Here is a 27,754-nt window from a genome sequence, read left to right as displayed (position 1 = left end):
GGCCTTGTCCTAAAAGAATTTTGAGTGGGGTACTCTGATGGCTCACAACTGTCATCTTAGCTATCTTATCTCCAATTAACCAGCCAAAAAGAGTTGGATGGCTTAAGTTGTAGAATGCCAGCCTTCATAATTAAAAAAAAAAAAAAAGCCAAGTGAGCCAGGTACTGGTAGCTCATGCCTGTAATCCCAACTACTCAGGAGGCTAAGACCTGAGGATTATGATTTGAACCCAGCCAGGCAGGAAAGTCTCTGAGACCTTTTAAAGATTTTTATTTATTTTTTGTTTGTGTGGTACTGAGGAATCAAACACAGAGCCTCATGCATGCTAGGCAAGTACTCTACTACTAAGCCACATTCCTAGGCTTTGAGACTCTTATCTCCACTAAACTACAAAAAAAAAAAAAGCTGGAAGTAGAGCTGTGGTTCAGGTGCTAGAGCACTAGCCTTGAGCAAAAGAAGCTCAGGAACAGCACCTTGAGTTCAAGCCCCAATACCAGCACACACAAATTAGACAAAAGGAAAAAGAAAGAGAAAGTACAATAAGGTTGAGGTGGGTGCTAACTAACCACTAGCACAAGGTGGCTCCAGAACCTTCTCACATGTACTTCAATGTTGGAAATAATCCTGGTATAGTAAGGCTACAAAACAATGTACAAAATTTTGGGAAATGTAGCTTGATTTAAACTGAAACAACAAAATAGAATTTTAACTGTGTTTTATCTAGGTTCCAGTGTTACAAATAGTTCCAATACCCGAGGTTTCTAATCTGGTGTGTGTGGCATTGGGAACTTTGGAAATCAGAGAAATCAGGTATGGAAAGTCCCAAGGAGTGACTGCTATTTGGTCTTGGTGTGGTTTGTGTGTGTTGTGTTTTCTTGGTCTTTGTTAGCTTGTTTTGAGTTCAGATTCTTTCAAGAATCTGAATTGAAAGGAAGATTTTTTTTTTTAAATCATGTCATGTCTGATTGATGTTTGTTTTAAACTTTGTATTAGTCTTTTAATAGTTCTTTGCCTTTTGGCTTAGGGCATTGCTTTGGTCCTGTGGTGATGAAAGTGAAAGGCACGTGCTCCTACAATCTGGAAATATAAAGGCTGTGCTTGGCCTGACAAAGAGGCGGCTAGTCTGCAGCAGTGGGGTCCCCTGTGATCAGCAAGTGGAAGTCATGACACTGGCTGAGGATGGCGGGTAAGGAAGGCACCAGATGGTCTTGACTACTAGTTAGAGAGTTGTTTGTCAGAGGTTTCAGAGACAGTAGATCCCTGGAATCTCATTCCCCTGTGCTAGAGGCAAGCAGGAAGTCCCTCAACCCAGGGTCACAATCTAGAAGTGGGTCTGAGAGGTGGAAGTCAGGAGGGGCAGGGAGGTTCTTCTTTCTTCAGCCTTTTTTGAAATCTTTGTGTCACTGGACCCTGGTAGTTCATGGAATGAGCTAGTTACTCAGGAGGCTGAGATCTGAGAATCATGGTTCAAAGCCAGCTAGGACAGGAGTCTGCAAGACTCTGTATCTCCAATTAACTACCAAAAAAAAAGCCAGAAGTGGAAGTTGTGGCTTAAGTGGTTGAACACTAGCCTTGACCAAAAAAAAAACCTAGGTACAGTCCTGGGGCTCAGAGTTCAAGCCCCAGGACTGGCACACACACACAAAAAATGAAATCTCTGTGTTAGACGTACTTTCAGGTCTTGAGCTCTTTCCTGGCTCCTCATACTTGGTGTCTTTGCCATCTGGATGCTCGTAGTTGAAATGTACATTTCTAGTTTATCTCTTTCTCAGGCTGCTTGTCAGCCCTCTGTGGGCACCTCAAAGTCAACATGAAGAAAACCATACTCACAACATTTTTTTTCCTTTAATTTTGTTTATAGTGCTATGGATTGAACTGTGGGCCTCATGCGTGTATTCTCCCATTGAGCCTGTTCCATTTTATTTATTTACTTTTTTTGTTAGTCATGGAGCTTGAACTCTGGGCCTGGGCACTGTCCCTCAATTCTTCAGCTCAAGGTTAGCACTCTACCACTTGAGCCACAGCGCCACTTCCGGTTTTCTGGTGTTTAATTGGAGATAAGAGTCTCATGGACTTTCCTTCCAGGGCTGGCTTTGAACCATGACCCTCAGATCTCAGCCTCCTGAGTAGGTAGGATTACAGGCGTGAGCCACCAGCGCCCAACTCTATTTTTTTATTCATGTGTGTACGTGTGTGCAGGCACGCATGTACGTGCACACACCATTACTGGGGCTTGAACTCAGGTCTTTTATTCTCCCTTGGCTTTTTTGCTCAAGGGTAGTGTCCTACAACTTAAGCCACAACTGTACTTCTGGATTTTTGGTAATTAATTGGGAGATAAGAGTCTCACTGGCTTTCCTGCCCTGGCTTCAAACTGCCATCCTCAGATCTCAGCCATCTCAGTAGCTAGTATTGCAAGTGTGAGCCACTGGAACCTGGTCACTTAATAATTATTAATTTTTTGTCTTTCCTAATAACAGGACAGGGACCTTGGCTGTCTTAAAAGACAAGTAACATGCTCTAGTTAGGAGAGTGTTAGTGAGAGGAACCTGGAAGACTAGAAACCATAAATCCCTGCAGCTTGATGATGGACTGGACTTAGAGGAAGTTGGAAAGATCGATAGCCAGAATTTAGGACTGGTGACTTGGGAAGTGGTTGTATAGTTGTTGAGAAATGCCAAAGAAATGAGGTTTTGTGTATGTATGTGTTGTGTGTTGGTCCTGAGGTTTGAACTCAGGGCCTGGGTGCTGCCTTGAGTTTTTTTACTCAAGACTAGGGCTCTGTCATTTGAGCCACAGCTTTACTTCTGGCTGTTTTGTTGTTGTTTAGTGCTTGGTTGGCAATAAGAGTCTCACAGACTTTCCTGCCCAGGTTAACTTTGCACTGTGATTCTCAGAGCTCAGACTCCCAAGTAGCCAGGATTGTAATCACAAGCATGAGCCACCTGCTCCTGGCTTCAAGAAATGAGATTTAAAGAGAAAGTTGATGAGTTTAGTATTGGATACGATGCATAAGAGATGCCTATAGCATGTCCAAGTCATAATGTGGAAGCAGATTATATGTTTGTCGTAGAGAGTCTAGAATACAGATTCTCTTCTTTAAATGCTTCTTCCAGTATTAGGTCAGTTTTTATTATATACAGTTTATGATAGATACAAGCGCTATTTAGACATTGCTTTGGTGCAAAGTCTTGATTTTTAATACTATCTTCAATGCAGAAGCAAAGAAAAGCGGTTTTTGATGCCCCCTGAAGAAACTGTGCTGACTTTCGCCGAGGTGCAGGGGATGCAGGAAGCTCTGCTTGGCACCACTGTCATGAGCAACGTCATCATCTGGTAAGCTTTCCTTGGGTCTTCATATACGTATAAGGACTTCCCTCTCTAAATTTGTTTTTATTTTATTTACTTATTTTTGGCCAGTCCTGGGGCTTGAACTCAGGACCTGGGAACTGTCCCTGAGCTTCTTTTACTCAAGGCTAGCACTCTACCATTTGAGCCACAGCGCCACTTCTGGCCTTCTCTGTTTATGTAGTACTGAGGAATCGAACTCAGGGCTTCCTGCGTGCTAGGCAAGCATCTACCACTAAGCCACATTTACAGCACTGTTGTTATTGTTGTTTAATTTTTGTTCCCTTTGGTGGTGGTTGGTTTAGTTTTTGTTGGTACTAGAGTTTGAACGCTAACCTTCCTATTTTCTTTACCATTTGAGTCATATCCCCAGCCCTTTTTGCCTGTTTTTCAGATAAGGTCTTACACATTTTGCCCAGGGTTAGCCTTAGACCTTACTCTTCCTACTTAAGCCTCCCACATAGTTAGGATTTAAGAGTGACCCACCATGCCTTGCCTGTTTCTTGAGATTGGGTAAGGGGTATCTCATTAACTTTTGCCCAAGCCGACCTCAAACCATGATCCTCTTGCCCTCTCCCTCCCAAGTAACTGAGATTACAGGCATGACCCACTGCACCTAGCTTTTCTCAAGGTCTTTGCATATAGTTCCTGTGCAAAGAAAGCTTTATATTTGTTAGATGACTTGTCATACCCATTATTGCATATTAAAATCAAAGTGAGGTATAGGGACTTGTACTACAGGGAGTGAGAAGAGAGGGGGTGACTGTGAGCTGGCATAAGCGGAGGAGGAAGCTAATTTAGCTTTCTGCATCTTGGAGGTATGAGACCTAAACTTGGCCTATGGGATGGTGGGAAATGGGCCAGTAACAGAAGGGCATTGGAAAGGAGCACCTGAGCAGAGGTCTAGACCAGAGAGACACATGGCAGGCATAGATGAATAGTGAAGCCTTGCTGGCCAGGCTTGTGAGGGTATCATGCAACATGAGACAGGCCTTGTGGTAATCAGGAGCCCACAGTGGGGTGCCAGGACCAGTGCCACAGATCCTTGACACAGTGAGGAGAGCCCCCAAACTCTTCCCTTCTTCCTCATGTACCCTCTTCTCTCTGTTCGTCCTCTCCCGAGATTCTGCCCCAGCTTAATCTTCTCTTCTGTCTTCATTATCTTGGCCTACCTCTATTGTAAATACACATGATCTGTTACAGCTATATTCCTCACCCTGCCAAGTCTGCCTTCGTGGCCATTTTCTTCCCTGGAAAATGTAGGCATGCTGGGGCTGGGAAGGGGTCTCAGTGGTAGAGTGCTTGCCTTGCATGCATGAGGCCCTGGGTTCGATTCCTCAGCACCACATAAGCAGAAAAAAAAAGCCAGAAGTGGCGCTGTGGCTCAAGTGGTAGAGCGCTAGCCTTGAGCTGAAGAGCTGAGGGACAGCGCCCAGGCCCAGAGGTCAGGTCCCACGACCGGACCCAAAAAAAAGAAAAAAAATGTAGGCATGCAAGAAAAGTCACAAAAATGTAGTAACAATTCTGTACTTCGTGCTTGGTTTCTGCCCAAGTAAAATGAGACCATAGCCAGGCTCAGGCCTGTAATCCTAGCTATTCAGGAGGCTGAGATCTAAAGATTGGTTCAGAGCTGTCCCAGGCAGGAAAGTCCATGAGACTTCTCTAACTCCAGCAAACTAAAAAAGCTGTAAGTAGAGCAGAGGCTCAAGTGGCAGAGTGTGAGCCTTGAGCAAACCTCTCAGGGACGGCGCCCAGGCTCTGAGCCGAATTCAAATCTCAGGACCAGAAAAGCAAAAACAGAGACCATGGAGAATTTCTTGTGGACTTGGGAAACATTTGTCCCAGTGGCCTCCCAGGTTCAATTTAAGGCCTTGTGTAATTGAAGTTAACCTACAGTTCTACTTTTAGCTAAATTGGACTAAGACAAATCAAAGGTATATGTGCCTTATTTTTCCCTTGGTCACTTCCTTAAAAGAATATTGTGGTTGCAAGGCAGTTTGCTGGAAAGATGGTGTCAGCTTATTTACTTTTGGTGTCTTAGGAATTTAAGGACTGGTCAACTCCTGAAAAAAATGCACATGGCCGATTCTTACCAAGCCTCGGTGTGTCACAGAGCCTATTCTGAAATGGTGAGTGAGTGTCAGCCCTCCCTTGTGTCTCCCTATGCCCTACTGTCAGCCTTGGCCATAAGAGCAGTGACAGTCATAGACAGGGCTGGCCTGTTGCCTTCTTTCTTACAATTGGATAGCTGTGTTTGCCTTTTTTTTTGAAGTTTCTGAATGCAGACAAGTGTTGGGACACTGATTGCTTATTAGATTTTCTGGCTGTTCTATAGGGAGAAACACCATTATTTGGCCATGGTGTTAGGTCTTTTTTTTGTTTTGTTTTTTTTTGGGTCCGGTTGTGGGGCCTGAACTCTGGGCCTGGGCACTGTCCCTCAGCTCTTCAGCTCAAGGCTAGCGCTCTACCATTTACCTGAGCCACAGTGCCACTTCCAGCTTTTTTCTTTTTGCTTATGTGGTGCTGAGGAATGGAACCCAGGGCCTCATGCATGTAAGGCAAGCACTCTACCACTGAGCCACCTTCCCAGCCCATGTGTTAGGTCTTAGTTTCAGCATCTGACACATAGTTGTCCAGGAATGGTGAAGAATATCGACATGAGTGTGTATGGAAAAGCTAGGTGCAATGCCAGGTACCAGTGGCTCAGGCCTGTAATCCTAACTACTCAGGAGAGTGAGATTTGAGGATTCTGGTTCAAAGCCAGCTTGGGCAATAAAGTCTATGAGACTCTTATCTCCAGTTAACTGGCAAAAAGTCAGAAATGATGGCTGGGACTGTGCCTTAGTGGTAGAGTGCTTGCCTACATTCATGAAGTCCTGGGTTCAATTCCTCAGTACCACATACACAGAAAAGGCCAGAAGTGGCACTGTAGCTCAAGGGTAGAGTGCTAACCTTGAGCAAAAAGAAGCTCAGGGACAGTGCTTAGGCCCTGAGTTCAAGGCCCAGGATCGGGGGGGGGGGGGGGGGGGGGGAGTCAGAAATGAAGCTGTGGCTCAAGTGGTACAGCACTAGCCTTGAGCAAAAAAGCTCATAGATGGGGCTGGGAAGTTTGCTCAGTGGTAGTGCTTGCCTCACATGCATAAGGCCCTGGATTCAATTCCCCAGCACCACATAAGCCGAAAAAAGCCAGAAGTGGCACTGTGGCTCAAGTGGTAGGGTGCTAGTCTTGAGCTGAAGAGCTGAGGGACAACGCCCAGGCCCAGAATTGAGCCCCATGACCGACCAAAAAAAAAAAAAAATAGAGAAAAAAAAAGAAAAAAAAAATCTCAGACAGAGCCCAGGCCCTGAATCAAGCCTAGGACCAACAGAAAAAGAAAAGCCACATGCATAGGCATTGGCAGCAGTGTAGGTGCAATCAGGACTCACCACCCTGGCATCAGTAGTACCCTGAGGGCATGAACACCTAGAGGTCCTGGATGCTAAGATCTGAAGATCCCAGTTCAAGGCCAGCCCAGGCAGGAAAGTCCATGAGATTCTCATCTCGAATGAACCACCAAAAAATCGGAAGTGGTGCTGTGGCTCAAAGTGGTAGAGCGCTAGCCTTGAGCATAGAGCTCAGGGACAGTGCCCAGGCTCTGAGTTCCAGCCCCACAACCAACAAAAATAGAATAATTTAAAAATTCATTCATTTTAGAAATGGATAAGTAGAACGTGCATGTTACTCATTCTAAAATGGCCCTATAGTTTAATTTTCCCTTTCTTACTAAGAGAATGGCTCCATCTGTTTGTAGATACATCAGTAATAATAGCAGGATCTGAGCTGAGCACAGGGGGCTCACACCCATAATCTTATCTACTCAGGAAGCTGAGATCTGAGGGTCAGCGTTATATGCCAGCCTGGGCAGGAAAGTTCATGAGACTCTTTATCTCAAATGGTAGAGTGCCAGCCTTGAGTGAAAAGGCTAAAGTGACAGTGCTTAGACCCTGACTTCAAGCCCCAGTACACACACACAGAAAGAAGTTAATAGGAACTATCTATTTTAAGTTGGGAGAGACTGTTAACATATGTTTGCCCAACTGTGATGTCCTCTTTAAGGTCACTCCACAAGTAGCATCTGAGCTTTTGCCTGCTCTTTGGACTTGCCTGAGAGTTCAGCCTCCACTTAACAAGTTATTCTTAGGAAAACATATTTTCAGCTTTCAAATGCCACTTTACATGTGGGTATTTCTTCACTGGAAGCTGTACACCTGTGCCAAGGCTTTCTCTAAAGGTAGAGGAAATGATGGCTTATCTAGACTCATGCTCAGCCATACACCCAGTACCCCTGGGACCCATGCTTAAACCCTCAAGTCCACTTCCTGTTTGCAGAGTGAGAGAACCACTGATGTTTAGGAGCTTATTAAGATCAATCCTATTATTCTTTGATCTTGTCTTTGCCGAGTATGCTCTTGATGGTCTGGTTATTTTTCTCCTACACCAGGGGCTCCTGTTTGTGGTTTTGAGTCACCCTTGTGCCAAAGAGAGCGAGTGGTTGGGAAGCCCAGTGTTCCAGCTGGTGGCGATCAACCCCAAGACTGCCCTGAGTGTGGGGGTGCTGCTGTATTGCCTGCCCCAAGGGCAGGCTGGAAGGCAAGTGGTTACAGCTTTGGTTCGGGGGTGTGGCCCTTTGGAAGGTACTGTACAAATTATTCTTGTGTCACTGGATAGATGAGAAAGACCCTACTGTAGCTCATCATAGAAATGGTAAAGCCGCACACCTGTCACCTGCCACTTGAACCACAGCTCTTTCCAGCTTTTTTGCTCGGTAATTGGAGGTAGAGTCTTGTGACTCTTCCTGCCTGGCTGGCTAGAAACCCTGATCCTTAGATCTCAGCCTCCTGAGTAGCTGTGGGGCACATTGCCTGAGGCTGCCCCAAAGTCGGCAGGAAGTATGCAAGGTCGGTCCACAGCATGCACGTGCTGACAGAGGGCTCCAAGGTGGCCGTCCTACACACACACACATACACACACCCTCCCCCTTCAACACACACACACACCCTCCCCCTTCAACACACACACACACACACACACACACACACACACACACAGCTTTCACCTGAAGTTCCGGCCAAACAGCAGAAGCTTCTTATACTCTTAAGTGCAGAGTACACAGAAGGTATGGCTTAACTCAGGGGTTCACTGAGTCTCCTGTCTCCATGCAGTCAGGGAAATGGGGCGGCTGGCCCAGTGTGACTGGCTGTGGCGCCCAAACACATGTGGTAGAGCTCAGGGGTCCTCCTGCCCACTGAGATGTCCACCTCTCTCCCTGTTTGTAGGACTAGAGTGTGGAAGCCCCATCCGGGGTTTTTCAGTGTGCATGTCAACTCTTTTGTTCATTCACTCAATATGTTTAAAGCACCACGTATTGATTGTGCTGTGCTGGAAACTGAACAGTTTAGGTTCTTTCCACCAGAGCTCATTTAAGGGACTTTTCCTTGTACCTCAGGAAGACAATGATTGTCCCTTTGAGACATGGCTGAGCCTCAACTGTGCAGGCAGTCTATTGATAAACACTTACCGGTCAATGGATGATTGGACACATTGCTCCTCAAGGGGTTTCTGAGCTATAAAACAGCATCAAAGTCAAATCACCCAGGTAGCATCTGAGTCTAAAGACTTCCTTTATCTGTGTTGGAGAAAAAGGATTGAAAACAGACACCATAACTCAAGATTACAATATTAGCTTTAATAGTTCCTGAGGACGAGGAGCCCAGGGGTTACTGTGCATGCTTCTTTGCACCTTGTGCAAAAGACATCCTTAAGCCCTTATCCAGCTAAGTCCCTGTGTATTTATTTACTCCGATAAATGCTGTAACCTTTATGGAATACTCCTTTCTGAGAGCCTCAGATCTCACCTGCAGTGTGTGCTTTCACTTAACCACTTGATGTCTTGGATGGAAAGACAGAGCCCTAGTCACTGGCCTAGAATAGTCCTGGAGACAGCTGCTGGCTCTGGCATCTTATTAACCCTATGTATTCAGCAAACCTTGATAGCCTATGTGGGGCCAATCCTGTAGGAAGCATCTGTTAGTCCATTTGAGTTGCTATAGCAAAATACTACAGACTAGGCAGTTTATGAATAATGGAAGTTCATCTCTGCAAGATCCAAGATCAGGGTGCTGGCAGCTGCAGTGTCCTAGGAGGATGTACTTCCTCCTTCATAGATGCACTGGCTACATGTGGAAGGGATAAACTCTTGGGACCTCCCCCTCCTTCCTTCCCTCCCCCTCCTTCTCCCCCCCCCACCTCCTCTCTCTCAGTGTCCATAGTGGGACTTGAACTCAGGCCCTGGGCACTGCCCATGAGCATTTTGAGTTCAAGGCTGGCACTCTACTACTTGAACCACAGCTCCACTTCCAGCTTTTTTGCTGGTTAGTTGAAGATAAGAGTCTCATGGACTTTCCTGCCCAGGCTGGCTTTGAACCATGATCCTCTGATCTAAGCCTGTGGAGTAGGATTACAGGCATGAGCACCCAGCTTTGACCTGGTTCTTTTCTTTTGGTCATGGGATTTGAACTCGGGGCTTGGACACTGTCTCTGAGCTCTTTGACCCAAAGCTAGTGCTCTACTATTTTGAGCCACAACACCATTTCTGGTTTTCTGATGGTTAATTGGAGATCAGAGTCTCATGAACTTTGCTTCCCAGGCTGGCTTTGAACTGAGATCCTCAGATCTCAGCCTCCTCAGTAGATAGAATTACAGGCATGGGCCACCAACTTGTCCGTCTTGGTAAAAACCAACTTGTTTGTTGTGTGGTATAAACCATCCTCTCTTCTTGGTGCAGGTTCCTGGAAGGGGATGTGCGAGACCACCTCGCAGCCGCAGTCCTGACTTCTGGAACAATTGCTGTCTGGGACTTAGTGCTGGGGCGCTGTGCTGCCCTCCTGCCACCCAGCCCAGATCAAAATTGGTCTTTCGTAAAATGGTCAGCTACAGATTCTCATTTGCTGGCTGGACAGAAAGATGGAAATATATTCATATATCGCTACTCATGAGTTAAAAGGAAAACACTTTTCTGGGTGTATTTGATCTCCCAGCACTTTTGGGTGGAAATTGGGAGAACTCCCAAGTGACATGTAAAGGGATGACTTGGGATGTTTGCTGTGATGGTGGTGGCACTGCTGGTTCATGTTACCCTGAGGTAAAGGATCTGGGGCACTTTGGTGATAGCCACATTTGCACATTTACTTTTAAAGGTGTACAGAAAACTTCAAATGCCAATAAATATTTATTTTCATACATTCTGCTTGACATATTTTTTGTCATTGTATTGAGATCATTTTCCAAACCAGGACCTAAATAAGTCTGCACCTAGAGTATTTAGTCAGCCATGCTTGCTAGAAGAGTAATTCACTTGGTGTGGATTACTACAGTGCAGTATGCCTCTTGGATTATTATTTATTATTCTGTATTGGCTGTGTTATTTTTGTATTACTGTATTTTTTTTTCTAGTCCTAGGGCTTGAACTCAGGGCCTGGGCTCTGTCCCTGAGCTTCTTTTTCTCAAGGCTAGCACTCTACCACTTGAACCAGAACACCACTTTCAGCTTTTTCTGTTTATGTGGTACTGAGGAATCAAACCCAGGGCTTCATGCATGCTAGGCATGCACTCTACCACTAAGCTAACATTCCCAGCCCTAATATTTTATTTTTATGTGTATTGAATGAGTACCCTGATTTAGAAATGGTGTTGCTCTTCCTCATGCTCGCTCCCATGTGACCTTCATCCCATTGACTTACCACTGGTGACACTGCAGTTTACAACATGGCCCAAGCTGCCCATGAACACACAGTCCTCTGAGTGCTGGGATTGCACACAAGAGCACCATGTCCCACGAGACAGAAATTTTCAATGTATTGATTTGGTGATAGTGCTTAGAATTTTAGCTCAAATTACTAGTATTTATTTGCTCTTTTTTTTTTTTTTTGACATTGGGCTTGAACTCAGCCTGGGCTCTGTTCCTGAACTTTTACTCAAGGCTAATGCTCTAGTGCTTTGAACTACAGCACTACTTTTGGTTTTCTGGTGGTTAATTGGGGATAAGAATCCTGGACTTTCCTTCTTAGGCTGGTTTTGAACTGCAATCCACAAAGCTCAGCCTCTTTTTTTCCCCCCTACCCTGGTTATGGGGCTTGAACTCTGGGCCTGGGCACTATCCCTGAGCTCTTCAGCTCAAGGCAAGCACTCTACCACTTGAGCCACAGCACCACTTCCGGTTTTCTAGTGGTTTATTGGAGATAAGAGGCCCACTAAGCCGGGTGCCCGTGGCTCACGCCTGTAATCCTGGCTACTCAGGAGGCTGAGATCTGAGGATCATGGTTCAAAGCCAGCCCAGGAAGGAAAGTCCGTGAGACTCTTATCTCCAATAAACCACCAGAAAACCAGAAGTGGTGCTGTGGCTCAAGTGGTAGAATGCTCACATTGAGCTGACGAGTGAAGGGACAGTGCCCAAGCCTAGAGTTCAAGCCCCACGACCGACAAAAAGAAAAAGAAGAATACATTTGCATAGCAATCTTAAGGCTGTAAATTCAAACTCCTGTCACAGATTTACCTGCCTAGGCTGGCTTTGAACTGCGATCCTCAGATCTCAGCCTCCTGAGTAGCAGGTGTGAGCCGCTACTAATTCATTATTTTTGCAGAAGGTCTTGTAACATCCGGGCTGGCCTGGAACTCCTGGGCTCACGAATCCTGCCTTAGCCGCACAAGGAAACACTATGTCATTCATAGAGAGAGATATAGTGAGTGCATTCGTGTGTGTGTGTGTGTGTGTGTGTGTGTGTGTGTGTGTGTGTGTCTCAACCTGTTAAATGCTGTGGAAGGTCTGTTTCATGTTGTGTACTGCGTCTTCAACCTATTCTATAGTGAATATCTCTGGAAGAATCATTGCATAAAAACTTTGGAGCAAGCCGGGCACCGGTGGCTGACGCCTGTAATCCTAGCTGCTCAGGAGACTGAGATCTGAGGATCAAGGTTCCATCTCCAATTAGCCACCAGAAAAGCGGGAGTACTAGTGGTGGAGCGCTCGCCTTGAGCTGAAGAGCTGCGGGACAGCGCCCAGGCCCAGAGTTCAAGCCCCACGACCTACAAAACCGAAAAACCTTTTGGGCAAATGTATTTCGAGCAGAAAACCAAACTCCGTTGCCTTGTCTTCCTGGCGTCAGGCGGGGATGGATGGTGGGCGCGCTTTGGCCGCGGGCTGCGCGGCAAGTAGGCGGTCCCAGGGCTGGAGTACCGCCGGGGGCCGCCGGGGGCGCCGTCGCCGCCCGGCCGCGCCGCTCTAGGCGGCCAGCGTGCCGCGGGAGGCGAGGGGCGGGCGGGAGGCCGCGGCGCGGTGCATCCTGGGTTGGCGTAGCCATGGCGGCTCGTGTCCTTTCGGCTTGTGCCCGCCGCCTGCCCGCGGCCTTGGCGCCGCCGCCGCTGCGGGTCCCCACGCTGGCCCTGGCCCGGCCGCTGAGCACTGCCTTGCGACCCGCGGAGGCCCGGAGGACGGTCGGGGCCACGCACGCGGCCGCGGCGCCTGCGCAGGTGACTCGCGGGGGTGACTTTGCCGGGGTCAAGGGCCGCGGGGCCGGGGGGAGCGGCGGGGGAGCGCGCCCCCGGGTCAGAGGTCATGGGGAGCGGGGTGGGGGGCGGCGGCGGCGCGGGGCCGCGGGGGCCGGGGCGGGGAGGGGCGGGGGCGGCCGCTTGACCGCGGCCCGGGTCGCCCGGAGGCCTCTGAGCGGCCCTCGGCGCCCCTCCCGCGGTCCTCCGCGCTCTCCGCCCCGGCCCGAGGCCCTGGCGGGGCGGCTCGAGGCTGAGCTCCCGCCGGCGTGGCTGGAGGCGCCGCTCCGGTGGGAGACCCGGCCTGCTGGGCAAGCTGGAGGGCCCGGGTTCTAGCCCCAGCGCCTCCGAAACAGACAGAACTGCCTTGGGGTAGGGTAGACTCTCAAGATCAAATTGGGAAACCTCTTTTCAGACTCCTGGGCTTTGTGTAAAGTCATGAAATTCTATCATGATTGTTACAGTTAAATAATTATTTCTTTAATTATTTCTCCCCAGGCCAGGGCTGGGGAGGTGGCTCAGTGGTAGAGCGCTTGCCTTGCGTGCTCGGGGCCCTGGGTTCGATTCCTCAGCACCACATAAGCAAAAAGAAAAAAGCCGGAAGTGGTGCTGTGGCTCAAGTGGTAGAGCACTAGCCTTGAGCTGAAGAGCTGAGGGACAGCGCTCAGGCCCAGAGTTCAGGCCCCACGACCGGACCCCCCCCCCAAAAAAAAAAAAAAAAAAAAAAGTATGCCAGGCCAAGGCGGTTAGAATCAAGTCATTGTTTTTATGCGGACAGATGGCGACTCGCTGATAGTCTTAGCATTCATTTGTTGGACATGGCCAGTCAGAGGTGAATACCCTAATGTTAGATGTTGAGAGGAGCAATGGGAACCAGGCTCTGCTGGTTCACAAGAGGCTGAGATCCAAGGAGCATGGTTTGAAGCCAGCCCTGGCAGACAAATCAGAGAATCTTCCATCTCCAATTAAATAGGAACAAGTTGGAAGGGGGGGGGGGGGGGGGAATGTGGCTCAAGTGGTAGATTTAAGTTAAAAAGCCACTCTAGAATGAGAGGTCTTGAGTTCAAGCCAACACAAGAGGGGAAAAAATAGGTGGTAGAATTTTCTGCTTGATTCTTTTTATTTTTATTTTTTTGTGTGGGGGGGCGGGTCATGGGGCTTGAACTCTAGGTCAGGGTGCTGTCCCTGAGTTCTTCAGTTCAAGGAGAGCACTCTACCACTTGAGCCACAGCACCACTTCTGGTTTTCTGGTGGTTAATTGTAGATAAGAGTCTTATGACTTTCCTGCCCTGGCTGGCTTTGAACTGAGATCCTCACATCTCAGCCTCCTGAGTAGCTAGGATTTCAGGTGTGAGCCACCAGCGTCTGGCTCTGCTTGAGTCTTGAGACTGATTTTCACATTCAGTTAAGATGTGAAGTGATTTTCCCTGTTCTTTCAGCATTGATTTGCAAGCTTCCCTGTGTGTGCACTTCCCTGCCGTTCCAATGCAGATTCTGACTCTAGGTCTGGCAAGGAGCCAGAAAACTATCATTTCCCATGCACTCCCAGATGGTCCTGCCCTGGTGGCCTTGGCCCTGCTTTGAAGAGCCCAGTACATCTGCAGCAGAGAGCCATCATTTTAGTTTCCTAATGGTTTTGACTAAGTTCTTTCAGAGGTATCAAGAGAGAGTTCTGTTAGGCCTTATGTTAACTGTTGCTCTGTCGGCATCACAAGAAGTGAGCATTGAGCAAGGCTTGTTGAAGGTATAACTAAGACCAGTCCTCCCAGTCAGCTGGGAGAGGTGAGCGAGTAGACATGGCTGAGAGGGTGTGATGGGGAAGGGCTGGCCCTGTGGTTCCTGACTAGCAGAAGAGGGAGTCGATGCATGCAGCTTGAGTGAGAGGTACGAGTGTGGGCATGGGGTATGAGATGTTGGGGCAGGTGGTAGGGAAAGCCTTCTGAGCTGCTCTGTAGCTGCTTCTGGCTCTCCCTTGCAGAGAAGCTCCCCAGTGGAGTGGGGTGGATTCTGGGAGAGTCTAATCACTAGTGGCGAGGAGGCACTTTTAACACCGCCTCCTCAGAGGCCTGGCCAGGTAATTCTCGTCACATACAGTTATATGTTGGCTCTTGAGGAGGTGCTTGCTTGTCATTCATTATCTTGACAGCTGACATATGGCAGAAGGGGCAGTGAGATCTTCTAAGAGGTCATAGTAGCCTGGAGACCATTTTCTGCTTCCGTTTCTTTATCTGTAAAAGAAAGGTGATAGGACCACACATCTCAGAGTTACTGGGACAGCTGAAGGAGATGATATGAACTTAGGGCTTATTAATGGTAAGAAATTAAGAGACAGCCGGGTATGATAGCATACTTCTCTAATCTGTTACTTGGAAGACTGAAGCTGAAGGATCACAAGTTCAAGTCTAACCAGGGTAACTTGGCAAGACTGTCTCAAAATTCAGAAAGGGGTTGGGACAATGGTTGTTGTTCAGTGGTAGATTACATGTTTGAAACCCTTGGTACAATCCCTAGTACCTTAAAATTTTTTAATAGGGATGGATTTAGTGGCTCATGTCTGTAATTAAGAGGGTCAAGGTTTAAGGTCAGCCCACACAAAAAGTTTGCAAGACCCTATGTCAGTTAATAAGCTCAGCATGGCGTGTGCATCTGTGATCGCAGCTACACCAGAGGCCAGGCTGTCCCAGGCAAAAGCATGAGACCCCGTTCACAAATAAAGCAGAAAGGGCTGAAGGTCATGGCTGCAGTGGTAGAACACCTGCCTAGCAGGCTCAAACCCAATACTGCCACAAACAGATAAGAAAGAAACAGCCAGGTGTGGGGGCACACGTGCACAATCTCAGCACTCAGGTGGCTGAGGCAAGAGGACAGAGTTTGATACCCTGTCTCAAAGCAAAATGCCAAAAATGCCTGGGATGTAGCTCAGTGGTAGAGCACTTCCCCAAGACCCTGTGTTCCACCCAACATGGCTTCACAAGAAAAGAAAAGAAGTGAGAGAGGAAGGAGTAGGCTGATGGTGTCACACTGTTAACACCATGGTCCTGCCAGGGGGTCTTCCTAGGTCCCCTCCTGACGCTCACATAGTTCCTGGTCTGTTCAAAGCCTCCAACAAGCCAGGCGCTGGTGACTCATACCTGTAATTCTAGCTACTCAGGAGGCTGAGATATGAGGATCATGATTTGAAGCCAGCCCAGGCAGGAAATCCATGAGATTCTCATCTCTAATCACAGAAAAGGCCCGAAGTGGAACTTTGGCTCAAGTGGTAGAGCACTATCCTTGAGCACAAAGCTCAGGGACAGGGCTGGGAAGGTGGCTCAGTGGTAGAGCGCTTGCCTTGCATGCCAGAGGCCCTGGGTTCGATTCCTCAGCACCACATAAGAAGAAAAAAGCCGGAAGTGGTGCTGTGGCTCAAGTGGTAGAGCGCTAGCTTTGAGCTGAAGAGCTGAGGGACAGCGCCCAGGCCCAGAGTTCAGGCCCCACGACCGGGAAAAAAATAAAAAATAAAAAAGCTCAGGGACAGCATCCAGGCCTGGAGTTAAAAGCCCCAGGAAGCCAGGTGCCAGCACACTTCACCTCACGCCTGAAGTTCTAGCTTCTCAGGAGGCTGAAATCTGAGGATGGAGGTTTAAAGCCAGCTCGGGCAGGAAAGTCCATGAGACTCTTATCTCCAGTTAACCACCAGAAAACCAGAAGTGGCTGTGGCTCAAGTGGCAGAGCACTAGCCTTGAGCTGAAGAGCTGAGGGACAGCGCCCAGGCCCAGAGTTCATGCCCCACAACTGACCCCCCCCCCCAAAAAAAAAAAAAAAGAGCCCCAGGATGAGCTGGGAATATGGCTTAGTAGTAGAGCGCTTGCCTGGCATGCATGAAGCCTCAGTATCCTCAGTATCACATAAACAGAAAATGCTGTGGTGCTGTGGCTCAAGTGGTAGAGCACAGAGAGGCTTAGGGACAGAGCCCAGGCCCTGAGTTCAAGCCCTAGGACTGGTAAAAAAAAAAAAAAAAATTCTTCCACAACCCCAAGATGAACTTGCTCAAGGACATGCAGCTCATGAGAGCCCGTATGGGGGTGTCCGCAGCAACAGCCTACTTCCTGAGTGTAGCCTCTTGCTGGGTACACCTTAGGGCCTCATGCCCTGCCACTCACCTGGCCAGAGCTGCTGAACGCAGTGCTGACACCTAGTGGCTAGCGTAGGTACTGCAGACACCTGCATCTAGGTACACTTGGAAGCCTCCCCTCTTCATGGCATGTGATTTTTTTTTTTTTTTTTGGGTCCGGTCATGGGGCCTGAACTCTGGGCCTGGGCACTGTCCCTCAGCTCTTCAGCTCAAGGCTAGCGCTCTACCACTTGAGCCACAGCGCCACTTCCGGCATTTTTCTTTTTGCTTATGTGGTGCTGAGGAATCGAACCCAGGGCCTCAGGCATGCAAGGCAAGCGCTTTAACCACTGAGCCACCTTCTCAGCCCCTGTGGCATGTGATTTTTAATCTTATTCTTCATGCACACATGCCTCTGTTAGATCTCTTACTTCACACATCCCCCTCCTGTCTTTGTCCTTTCTGCAATATTTGAACTGTGACTTGGAAACACCTTCTACCCAGGGGAAGGGAACACAAAAGGAAACGGCTCTGCTACCTCAGAAGTACCCAGGAATACTCTGGAATAACACCTGAAATGCTTCAACTAAACTTGTTTTCAGGGAAAAGGAAACTACATCCTCGTGTCCTCCTACCTCAGACTCCCAAGTGCTGGCACTGTGTCATGCCAGGCTATTTGCCTTAATTTGCTGATTAGATGTGATTTCAGTGCCTGGCTTTTATACCAAAATAAGCATTCCTCGTTACAAATGTGTATGTTGCTTTGGCTTTATTTTTTCCCTCCTGGTGCTATAGCATAAACTCAGTGCCCCACGTTCTCTCATTGCTCTCAGCTGGCACGCCACCACTTGAACCATACCCATAGTCCTTAGCTTCATTATCTTTTCCTTTTTTGTGCCAGTCCGGGGGCTTGAACTCAGGATCTGGGCACTGTCCTAGAGCTTTTGTGCTGAAGGCTAGCACTCCATCACTTGAGCTACAACTACATTTCTGTCTTTTTGGTGCTTAATTGAAGGTAATCTCCAGTTAATTGGAGATAGTCTCCCAGATTTTCCTGCTTGGGCTGGCTTCAAAATAAGATCCTCAGATCTCTTCCTCCTGAGTAGCTAGGCAGCTAGTAGTAGCTAGTAGCTCTCAGCTTCATTTTTATTAGTATTTTTCAGTGTTGTGAGAGTCCTAAAGACTTATGCCCCTACAAGCAAACCCACTTTCTATGAGCTAATCACAGGGTCCTGTAATTAACTTCATGAGCCAAATGTGACCTTTCCAATGCTAGGCCCTGGGTGGGAACTGCCTTGCTAGGCCAATGGTGAGTCCCTGCGGGTTATTTTGACCAGTCAAAGCAGGAGAAGCCTGTGGATGCTAGTAGAGGCGAGGAGCCAGGGCCAGGCCGGGCTTTGGGCAGAGAGACCAGACTCTCCTTTTTGCTGATCTACTTCCATAGCCCCAGGCCAACCTTCTGAGAACTGCTGGGGTTCTGAGGCCACCCAGGACTAGAGAGAGCCCACCTGTGAGCCACCTTTGTCTACGTATGTGTGGCACAGAGGTTCGCTGACTTTCCCCTGTCTTCTTGTAGGTGCCAGGGCCTGTGCTGAGGTGGGGCCGCTCCTACAGTGACTTGCCACCCCTGACACTAGAGGGCATCAGGGACCGCGTACTGTATGTCTTGAAGCTGTATGACAAAATCGACCCGGAAAAGGTAAGTGTGCTGTTGACAACCCCCATTCCTACCCCAGCTCTAATCACAGGCTTCATGAGAGGAGTTGGGTACTGGCATTGGGATGAGTCAGATGGGTGCTTAGGTCCGGCTGCATGCACTGCACACATCTGCTTTTGAAAAATACCAGTGGGCTGGATGGGGTCACGTACCCTGGATTCAATCCCCAGCACCAGCCCAATCCACAAGTCATCAGATATAATATACCATGAACACTTTCCTGTCCCTTCTTGCTTTTTTCAAATGGGTGGATTTTTTTTTCTTTCTTTTAGTCTCTGAGGTAAAAACCAGGGCCTTTTATCACCAGCCCTACCTTGCTCCCTTTTTTTGAGACAAGCCTTGATCTCTAGGCTAGGTTGGCTTCCAGCTCATAAGCTCACCTCCTCTTTTTTTGTTGTTGCTTTTTTGTTTTGGTTCGTCGTGGGGCTTGAATTCTGGGCTTGGGCGCTGTCCTTGCGCTCTTCAGCTCAAGGCGAGCACTCTACTGCTTGAGCCACAACACCACTTGTGGTTTTCTAGTGGTTTATTGGAGATAAGAGTCTCACCAGCTTTCCTGCCCGGGCTGGCTTTGAACCGTGATCCTCAGATCTCAGCCTCCTGAGTAGCTAGGATTACAGGCCTGAGCCACCGGCGCCTGGCTATCTCACCCCCTCTTGAGTGCCAATTTTTTTCCCCCCTTCAGTACTGGGGTTTGAACTCTGTATCCTAGGCTTGCAGGGCAGGCATTGTACCACTTAAGCCACACCCGTAGTCTTTTTTTGATTTAGTTATTTTTCAACTAGTCTTGGGGTTTTTCCCTGGCTAGAATGGACTGCCATCCTACCTATGGTTTCCTTTCTTGCAGCTCTCAGTAAATTCCCACTTCATGAAAGACCTGGGCTTGGACAGTCTGGACCAAGTGGAGATTATCATGGCCATGGAAGATGAATTTGGTAACGTGTGCTATGCATAGTACGGTTATCATTTAGGTATAATAGTGGAAAGAAATGTTGGAAGTCCGAATTAGAATCAAATATTAATAGAAACAGTGTCTCTTACCTCGTACCATCCGAGGTAAGTCCATGCTGGGGACCTGGCCAGCAGAGGGCCCAGGATGGCACTGAGGGGTCCCAGAAGGAAGGGGCAGAAGTTGAGCTGTGGTGACGCCACGCTTGGCAGCAGTCCCAGTGTGCCTCTGCGTGCCCTGCACATACTGCCCATTTGTGCCAGTGTGTCCTTGCAGAGGACATGGCTCAGGTCTTGTACTCTGCAGTCACTGCCTAACGGTTCTGAGGGCCAGTCCCATTCCTTGGCTGTGAACTGACCTGGCAGCAGCACTGAGCTCAGGACTGAATGCTGAGGAGAGGCTGTGTATAAACACTGGGCAGGGTCTGGGCAAGCACTCAGCAGGAGGGGAGTGGCTGCCTGGCCCCCCTGGAGAAAGGCATGATGTCCAGTTCACATGGTATCCCGGTACACATGCAATGAGCCACAAGAGCGTGCTGAGCAAAGGGAGCACTGGCATAGCTCTTCATAGGAAACGTCCACAAAAAGCAGTCGTGACGGGAGGGATGGGGTGGGGGTGGCGCTTGAGGGGACTGCTAAGAGGTTCTAGGTTGTTTCAGGGTTGATGAAAATGTTCTTAAGGATTTGGTTAAGAAAGTTTTCAGTTGGCATCAGTGGCTCACATCTGTAATCCTAGCTACTCAGGTTGAGATCAGAGGATCAAGATTTGAAGCCAGCCTTGGCAATAAAGTCCATGAGACTATCTTCAATAGGCAAAAAGGAAAAAAAAATCTAAAAAATAGCCATGAAGTGGAGTTGTGGCCAAGTAGTAGAGCACTAGCCTTGAACTCAAGGACAGTGCCTAGGCCTTAAATTCATGCCCCAGGACCGGCACAAAAAAACGAGAATTTTTTGCTCTGCTCACTGTATGTGAAACAACCAGCAGTGTGCCCAGCCTGGCGTCAAGTGCCACTCAGAAGCGCTGTGCTTACAGCCAGAGTGCAGTTCAGGGTGGCTGGGCAATTTTGAGAGTTGTGGGTTTAGGGGAAGTGTGGGATGCTTTCGTTTCTGTACCCACACATTGTTGCCAACCCTCTCCATTTTAGGATTTGAAATTCCTGATACAGATGCAGAGAAGTTGATGTGTCCACAAGAAATTGTAGATTACATTGCAGACAAGAAGGATGTATATGAATAAACCACCAGGTAAATAATCTCACCTAGGACATTAATTTGTCTGTAGTTCTTCAAAGCAAAGAGTCAAGAAGAAAGGGATGGAAATACTTGACAGATTGTTCATTGGTTTTAAAATGAAAGCAGAGCTGGGCATGGTGTCCATGCCTTAATCCCAGACACTGCCATAGTCTGCCAGTGCAAGCAGGCTATAGTCTTCATTCTTGAGTGAGTAGTCTTCCTCTGACAGGACTCCCTTGGTTACCAGCCCTTCCTAATGCGGCCTTCCCGAGTCGCCACAAGGCAAGCCACCTGCTGTGAGGAGGGGAGGGGACAGAGCAGCTTCTCAGTCACAGCCTCCAGGCTGTCCTCAGCCTGGTGACATTTCATCGGGGGGCAGGGACAGGCCCCGACTAGGGGTAACATTTGAGTAGCGTCTGTGCAGCGCTGAATATAGCAGTGCACTGAAAGTGGCCAATGTTAGCTTGGTCTCAGTGTTTGTGATACACACAGAAAGAACATGATCTTACTTTGCCCTTGCCAGAACCCTTTCCTCGCAGAGAGGACTCAGATGATACCAGAGAGGGTCGAGGGGAGAAGGCGCCTCAGCAGCAGTGGTGGCACAGCCTCTCTGTTGGACTTCTATTTAAATTGTCTAAGTGTTTTGCCTTTGAAAATAAATCTATGAAACCAACACTTCTCAATCTTTATTTTTTTCTAATAATGTCTAATGAAATGCCTTTATATGACATTGCTTAATATTAAAGGTTTAATATTAAACCTTAATATTAAAGGTTTATCTGATTTATAATCACTAATCATGTATATTAAAAATACAGGGGGGCTGGGAAGGTGGCTCAGTGGTAGAGCGCTTGCCTTGCATGCATGAGGCCCTGGGTTCGATTCCTCAGCACCACATAAGCAAAAAGAAAAAAGCCGGAAGTGGCACTGTGGCTCAAGTGGTAGAGTGCTAGCCTTGAGCTGAAGAGCTGAGGGACAGCACCCAGGCCCAGAGTTCAGGCCCCACCACCAGACCTCCCCAAAAAAAATACAGGGAAAGTCAGTTGCTGGCAGCTCACGCCTTGTAATCCTAGCTCCTCAGGAGGCTTAGATCTAATGATGATCGTGGTTCAGAGCCAGCCTGGGCAGAAATGTCCATGAGACTCTTATCTCCAATTAACCACTAGAAAACCAGAAGTGGCACTGTGGCTAAAGTGGTAGAGCACTAGCCTTGAACTGCAGAGCTTGAGACAGCACCCAGGTCCAGAGTTCAAGACCCACAACGGACCCTCCCTCACACACACACACACACACACACGCGCGCGCGCGCGCGCGCGCTAGGTGCTGGTAACTCACCCCTGTAATCCTAGCTACTCAGGAGTCTGAGATCTGAGGATTGCTATTCAAAGCCAGCCCAGGCAGGAAAAATTTTTGTGAGATTCTTTATCTCCAATTAACTACCTAAACCAGAAGTGAAGCTGTAGCTCAAAGTGATAGAGCACTCAGCCTGAGTAAAAGAGCTTAGGGACCGAGCCCAGGCCCTGAATTCAATCCCTATGACAAAAAAAAAAACAACAAAACACCCACACGTGACATTTAGGGCAGGGCAGAGGTAGGAGTCAGAGTTCATTCAAGGTTAACCTGAGATATAGTGAGGTAGGTCTCGAAAGGAAACATGCTGGGAAGCTATGATTCTCAAGAGGATGAAATTTGAAGGACCGAGGCTCAAAGCCAGTCAGCATAGAATTCTTGAAATACCACTTCCAATTAACCAGCAAAAAGAAGGGATGTAGGCATGGCTCCAGCAAAGCAAGCAGGAGGTTCTGAGTTCAAACCCCTGTACTGTGGGGGGGGAAAAGCGTCTTTCAGTAGTGTACTTGAAAAAAATGTGTTAAATGTACTTGTTACCTGACTTATGAAATGGTAGCCCCTCTGTACAACACATTAATAGTAACAATAAAATTATATTTTTAAAATGTGTTTTCATAAAGAGAGGACTAGAAGCTGGGAAGGTGGCTCAGTGGTAGAGTGCTTGCCGAGTGAGGCCCTCGGTTCAATTCCTCAACACCACATAAGCAGAAAAAGCCAGAAGTGGGGGCTAAGGCTCAAGTGTAGAGCGCTGGTCTACAGCTGAAGAGCTGGGGGACAGAGTTCAGGCCCCACAACCGACAAAAACTGACAATAAATAAATTAAAAGAGAGGGTATTTCGGGCTGATACTAGCATGTAGGACTAAGTTTCTATTACCTAATGCCCTCTTCTAAATTATAAGAGTTTAGGTTTTAGACAGTGGGATGTGGTCAGTTTGCACTGTTTTTCTTTTTGTATGTTGGTGAGCTCCAGCTCTGCTGCATTCATTCTATGTAGCCCTTGAACTCTAGCCTCCTGCCTTAGCCTCCTAAGGCAGGTGCTAGGACACCACCCCCAACTGCTCCTTTCATTACTGCTGTTTCTTGAAGTCAATGTAGATAATGTGTGTGTATTGCCTAGATGTTGTGAGATTTAGTGATGTCATAATTACTCATTAGAATTTCTAGTTTATAAGGGGGAGGGGCAAGAAATAGTAATAAGTCAAGGTGCAAGTACTGAACTGCCAAGCCTCCAGGCAGTGGCAGAGTGGGAAGAGCACTGAGGCAAGAAGCCTCCAGTTTGAGGCCCCCCTCGGGCCTGCTTCTCTGTCACTAGTTACTCTAGCACATTGATGTGTACATTCCTTACTCCACACAAAACAGCTGCTGTTACACTACAGTGTGTTTGGTGGCTGTTGTGCCCCCTCTCCCCTTTATTACCTTAGGAAAGTGCCAGCTTTTGCAGCATGAGGTAGAGCTTAAACCCTTGTGGGCTGATCTCAACCAGGTACCTATAGTGACGTGGCCCATTCATGTCACTGTCACAAGTCCCAAGGGAAGAATGGCCATACAGAGAATCCATTGTAGAGTCTAGGTGTTCCAACAGAAGCACTGGTCTTTCTGCTCTAAAAACTTGCAGGAATGTGAGAAATTACAAACTACCACTATAGGTAAGCAGTGAACCGGCCAAATGCAGCATTCTGAAGTGTGTGGATCAGAGCAATATTGTTTCTAATGGCCTACAAGAAGGAGCAAAAGCAAGTCTTTGTGAGAGGACCCCCAAAGCCCAGAGTAGCCCACATGTCACTCCCAAGGGGGGACGGGGCGGGGTTCCTTGGGTCAGTCTTGCCCTGAACTCACGATCCTCCTGCTGTTATGCCTTCTGAGTGTTGGAGCTACAGGTTTATACTACTATGCCCACCTAGCTCACCTGTGTTTTTTGGTGCCTGAACTCAAGGGCTGGGGCTTGAACTCAAGGCCTGGGTTCTGTCTCTGAGCTTTTTCTGCTCAAGGCTAACACTCTACCACTTGAACCCCAGGCTCCAATTCTGGCTTTTTTATGGAAAAAACTTTCCTTCCCACTTCTGGCTTTTTGTTGGTTAATAGGAGGTAAGAGTCTCAGACTTGGGCTGGGAAGGTGGCTCAGTGGTAGAGTGCTAGCCTTGCATGCCTGAGGCCCTGGGTTCGATTCCTCAGCACCACATAAGCAAAAAAGAAAAAAGCCGGAAGTGGTGCTGCAGCTCTAGTGGTAGAGGGCTAGCCTTGAGCTGAAGAGCTGAGGGACAGCACCCAGGCCCAGAGTTCAGGCCCCACGACCGGACCAAAAAAAAAAAAAAAAAAGTCTCAGACTTTTCTTGGCTGGTTTCAAACCACGATCCTCAGATCTCAGCCTCCTTAGTAGCAAGGATTACAGGGGTGAGTCACAACAGCTTCCAGCTCTGTTTTTGTTATTTTATCTTTTACAATACACTCAGGTCTGAACCAAGTGTTAGTCAAGAGCTCTACTACTTGAGCCATGTTTGTATTTTGTGACTGCCAAACTAGTCTTGAACTCTGACTCCATCACTGGAGTAGCTAGGATTACAAGTATATACCAACCACATCCAGGTTGTTCACAATATTGGGTTTTATGTTTGTTCCTAATACCAAGGCTTGAACTCAGGGCCTCATGCAGCCTTCTTGCTCATGGCTGGTGCGCTAACCACTTGAGCCACCTCTCTAGTCTTGGCATTGCTAGTTAGCTGGAGATGGGAGCCCTAAAAACTTTTCTGCCTGGGCTGGTCTCCGTCCTGAGCAGCTATGAATATACGAGTAAACTACCAGCACCAGGCCTCAAAGTGTTTTAAACGTGTTCTCAAAAGCCAAATTGTCAGTGGGGTCACAGGACACCCCCCAGGTGGTGAGCAGCTCCCCCTAACATGCATGGAAGCTAAGCAGACCAAGGAAGGCTGCCCCAGTAGAATGGTTCACCAGCTCATTGGTGCCTGTGACTACTCCAGAACAAACCAAATCAATATCTTTACCAACTGTTAACCTGGATACACTCAAAATCAAGGAAATAAGACCACAGCTGGCAAAGAATGGCTTTCAGCCCAGTTCAAACCATGGTCAGTCCTCAGTATGGAGTAGGCGCATGAAGAATTGGAAAGGAGACACATTAATTATCAAACTTTAATCAAGAGACTAATCTTACAGGATAAACAATAAGACAGCTACTCAAGGTTATACACTTTAAAAAAAAAATCCAGCAGCGTAAATCTAATAGACTAAATACGTTCATCTCCTCCTGAACAGGCATTTGATTTAAAACCGAACCAGAACAGAGCACACACCACAAGGAAACATGGTACTTACAGATTTTTGTCAAATAACCGCAGAACTCTTTTAAGAAAGATAAGGAAGGCTGCTAGACACTGAGATAGCAGTAGAACCACCAAGCCTGGCAGGTCCATGTACCAGGAGCTCCTCATTCACCCCTGGCACCTCAGCAAGGCAACCAGGCCCAAGGAGCAGCATGAGGAGGAGGAGGAGAAGACGACACAGGCCGCGCCTGCCTAATGGGAGGTGACAAGACAAAGGGACCATCCTCTTCTAAGCCAACAGATATTTTACAGAGGCCAAGGAGCAAGAGGCACCCCCAGCAAATGGTGGGAAACAAGCCTGCCCTTGGCACGTGCAATCACCCCCTCTTCTCAGCCCCTGGTAGGGAGAGGGCAGGCCTCTTGCAAGGAGTCCCCGAGTGCTCCTTCAGGCACGTGGTTAAAGAAGAAAACAAGTCCCTTCTGGGTGAACTGTGGTGCTTCGGTGACATGGCAATGTGGCAGTTCATCCTTCCAGCCCTCCTAAGAGAAGTGGCTACTAAGGGCCTCCCTGGGCCACCCTGGCCAATTCAAAAAGAATAGATGCTACCCACAGAAAGCTCACTACAATACTTCACCCCAGAGCTGGAGTCACTCTAGAATCTAAGTGCTCTGGTTGGCTCACAAGAGTCAGGCATGGTGGCCCCAGAAGGGTGATGTTTGGGAGGGAAGGAGGGCGGGAGAGCACCAGTACCAATTCAAGGTGGTAGGGAAGGCGGTCAGCCTCCAGGAAGGACAGCTCACCGCCAGGCATGGAACCCTAAAGGACACGAACACTGATACAGCTCAAGATGAGCACTTGTGTCTGCTCACAAATGGGACAGGCTAGTCCAGAGGAGGAAACACACTGCCCATGGGAGGGAGTGACCATCAGTGAATACTGCGACAGTGACAAGAGTGACACCAGCTTCCAAGGGCTGCCCATGCCCTCTGGGAGCTTTCCCAAGGCCTTCTGAGCTGACAATCCAATGTCAACTCACGACCCACAAGCTCTGCAAAGCAACACTGAAAAACAGCTCCGTACAAGAAAACAAAACAAAAAAAAGCCGTTGTGTATACTTTTATTTATATAGAGAATCTCCAAGTAAGGAATAAAAGCACCATTTTTACTGAAAAGAAAAAGGCTCACACAGGCTTTGGTCCTCTTGATATTGGCACCAGCCTGAGTGAGAAGCGGTCAGGCCCTTGGGCAGCAAGGAGATGAAGGCAGGCAGGCAGACACTTGGAAGGAGGGGTCTCAGAGCCAATCTGGGCATAAAGATGCCCCTGATGAGACCAAAACAATGGGATCATTGCACCGCCACACAAGTCTTGAGGACAAATGAAAAGGGCAAAGCAAGATGATGCGCTGCCTGCTGCCCAGTCACCTCTGGGGCGGGCATGTAGCCCGGAGAGGATGCAGATGTAAGAATGAGACACACAATCCGGCATCAGGCCAGGCCACACACAAAAGCTCCAGCAAAGGATGAAAACCAGGTTGTCTCCTGGACATTGAGCTTCACATACGTAGTTACATCCCCAAAACAGCAGAGAGTAGATTTCCCTTGCCAGAGACAAAACTTGGCATTGAGTACACCACGAAAAGCAAGTGGGCAGGATTCCTGAACTACAGCTTAGAAGGGTAGGGAAAGGACTAGAAGAGCGTCACAGCTGGCTCATAAGGGAAAGTCATCTTAGGTGAACACATGCAAATACAGTTCACAGAATGAAGGGACAGGCTCAAGTGGGAGGCTGAGACCAGTGAGAGGAGAATTGCAAAGACAGCAGCAGAGAAACAGCACGGCACAAAGGGGATCACCCAAAAGACACCCCGCCTTTCAGTCAAGCCATCAGGAGACAATACAAGTGCACGTGTACAAAGAAAGGACTGAAACTGGAAGAGGGTGAGCTGATCATGAGAGGGCAATTAAATTATCCCACTTCCAGGTTCCAACACCACGGGGCCCACGCACTGGGGTCACATGACTTAGTGGGAAAGGCAGCCTTGGAGGCTGGGATAAAGGGCACTTGAACTTAACGCATGAGCTGAAGGACGGAATGGAGAAGTCTAACTGAAATCATCACTGGACTGCTTGCAGGTTTCTGGGGGGCACTTCCAAATAAAGGTCTGCAAACCTAACCTGGCCCTAGGAACTTCCTTCCATGGGGCGCT

At 48.2% G+C, this 27,754-nt stretch overlaps 2 protein-coding genes across 4 annotated transcripts in view; both read left to right on the top strand.

The window, feature by feature from the left end:
* The window catches only part of Palb2 (partner and localizer of BRCA2), a 28,622-nt gene extending 17,993 nt beyond the window's left edge, over positions 1-10,629 (top strand). For all 3 annotated transcript variants that reach the window (XM_042689795.1, XM_042689796.1, XM_042689794.1), the window contains 6 exons: positions 725-810; positions 1,025-1,186; positions 3,220-3,336; positions 5,390-5,477; positions 7,830-7,978; positions 10,173-10,629. In XM_042689795.1, the coding sequence (XP_042545729.1) occupies positions 725-810; positions 1,025-1,186; positions 3,220-3,336; positions 5,390-5,477; positions 7,830-7,978; positions 10,173-10,383 (813 nt within the window). In that variant the 3' untranslated portion in view covers positions 10,384-10,629. The remainder of the gene's footprint in view (positions 1-724; positions 811-1,024; positions 1,187-3,219; positions 3,337-5,389; positions 5,478-7,829; positions 7,979-10,172) is intronic.
* Positions 10,630-12,718: 2,089 nt separating this feature from the next.
* Ndufab1 (NADH:ubiquinone oxidoreductase subunit AB1) lies at positions 12,719-21,589 on the top strand. Its single transcript, XM_042689843.1, has 5 exons — positions 12,719-12,913; positions 18,598-18,720; positions 19,583-19,670; positions 20,829-20,928; positions 21,440-21,589. The coding sequence occupies exons 1-4, from the start codon at positions 12,743-12,745 to the stop codon at positions 20,918-20,920; spliced, it is 474 nt and encodes a 157-aa protein (XP_042545777.1). The 5' UTR covers positions 12,719-12,742; the 3' UTR covers positions 20,921-20,928; positions 21,440-21,589.
* Positions 21,590-27,754: the final 6,165 nt, after the last annotated feature.

The sequence above is a fragment of the Dipodomys spectabilis genome, unplaced genomic scaffold (genome assembly GCF_019054845.1).
Source record: "Dipodomys spectabilis isolate Male_0828 unplaced genomic scaffold, ASM1905484v1 ptg000127l, whole genome shotgun sequence".
NCBI classification, from domain to species: domain Eukaryota; kingdom Metazoa; phylum Chordata; class Mammalia; order Rodentia; family Heteromyidae; genus Dipodomys; species Dipodomys spectabilis.
This window is presented reverse-complemented; position numbering and strand designations above follow the sequence as displayed.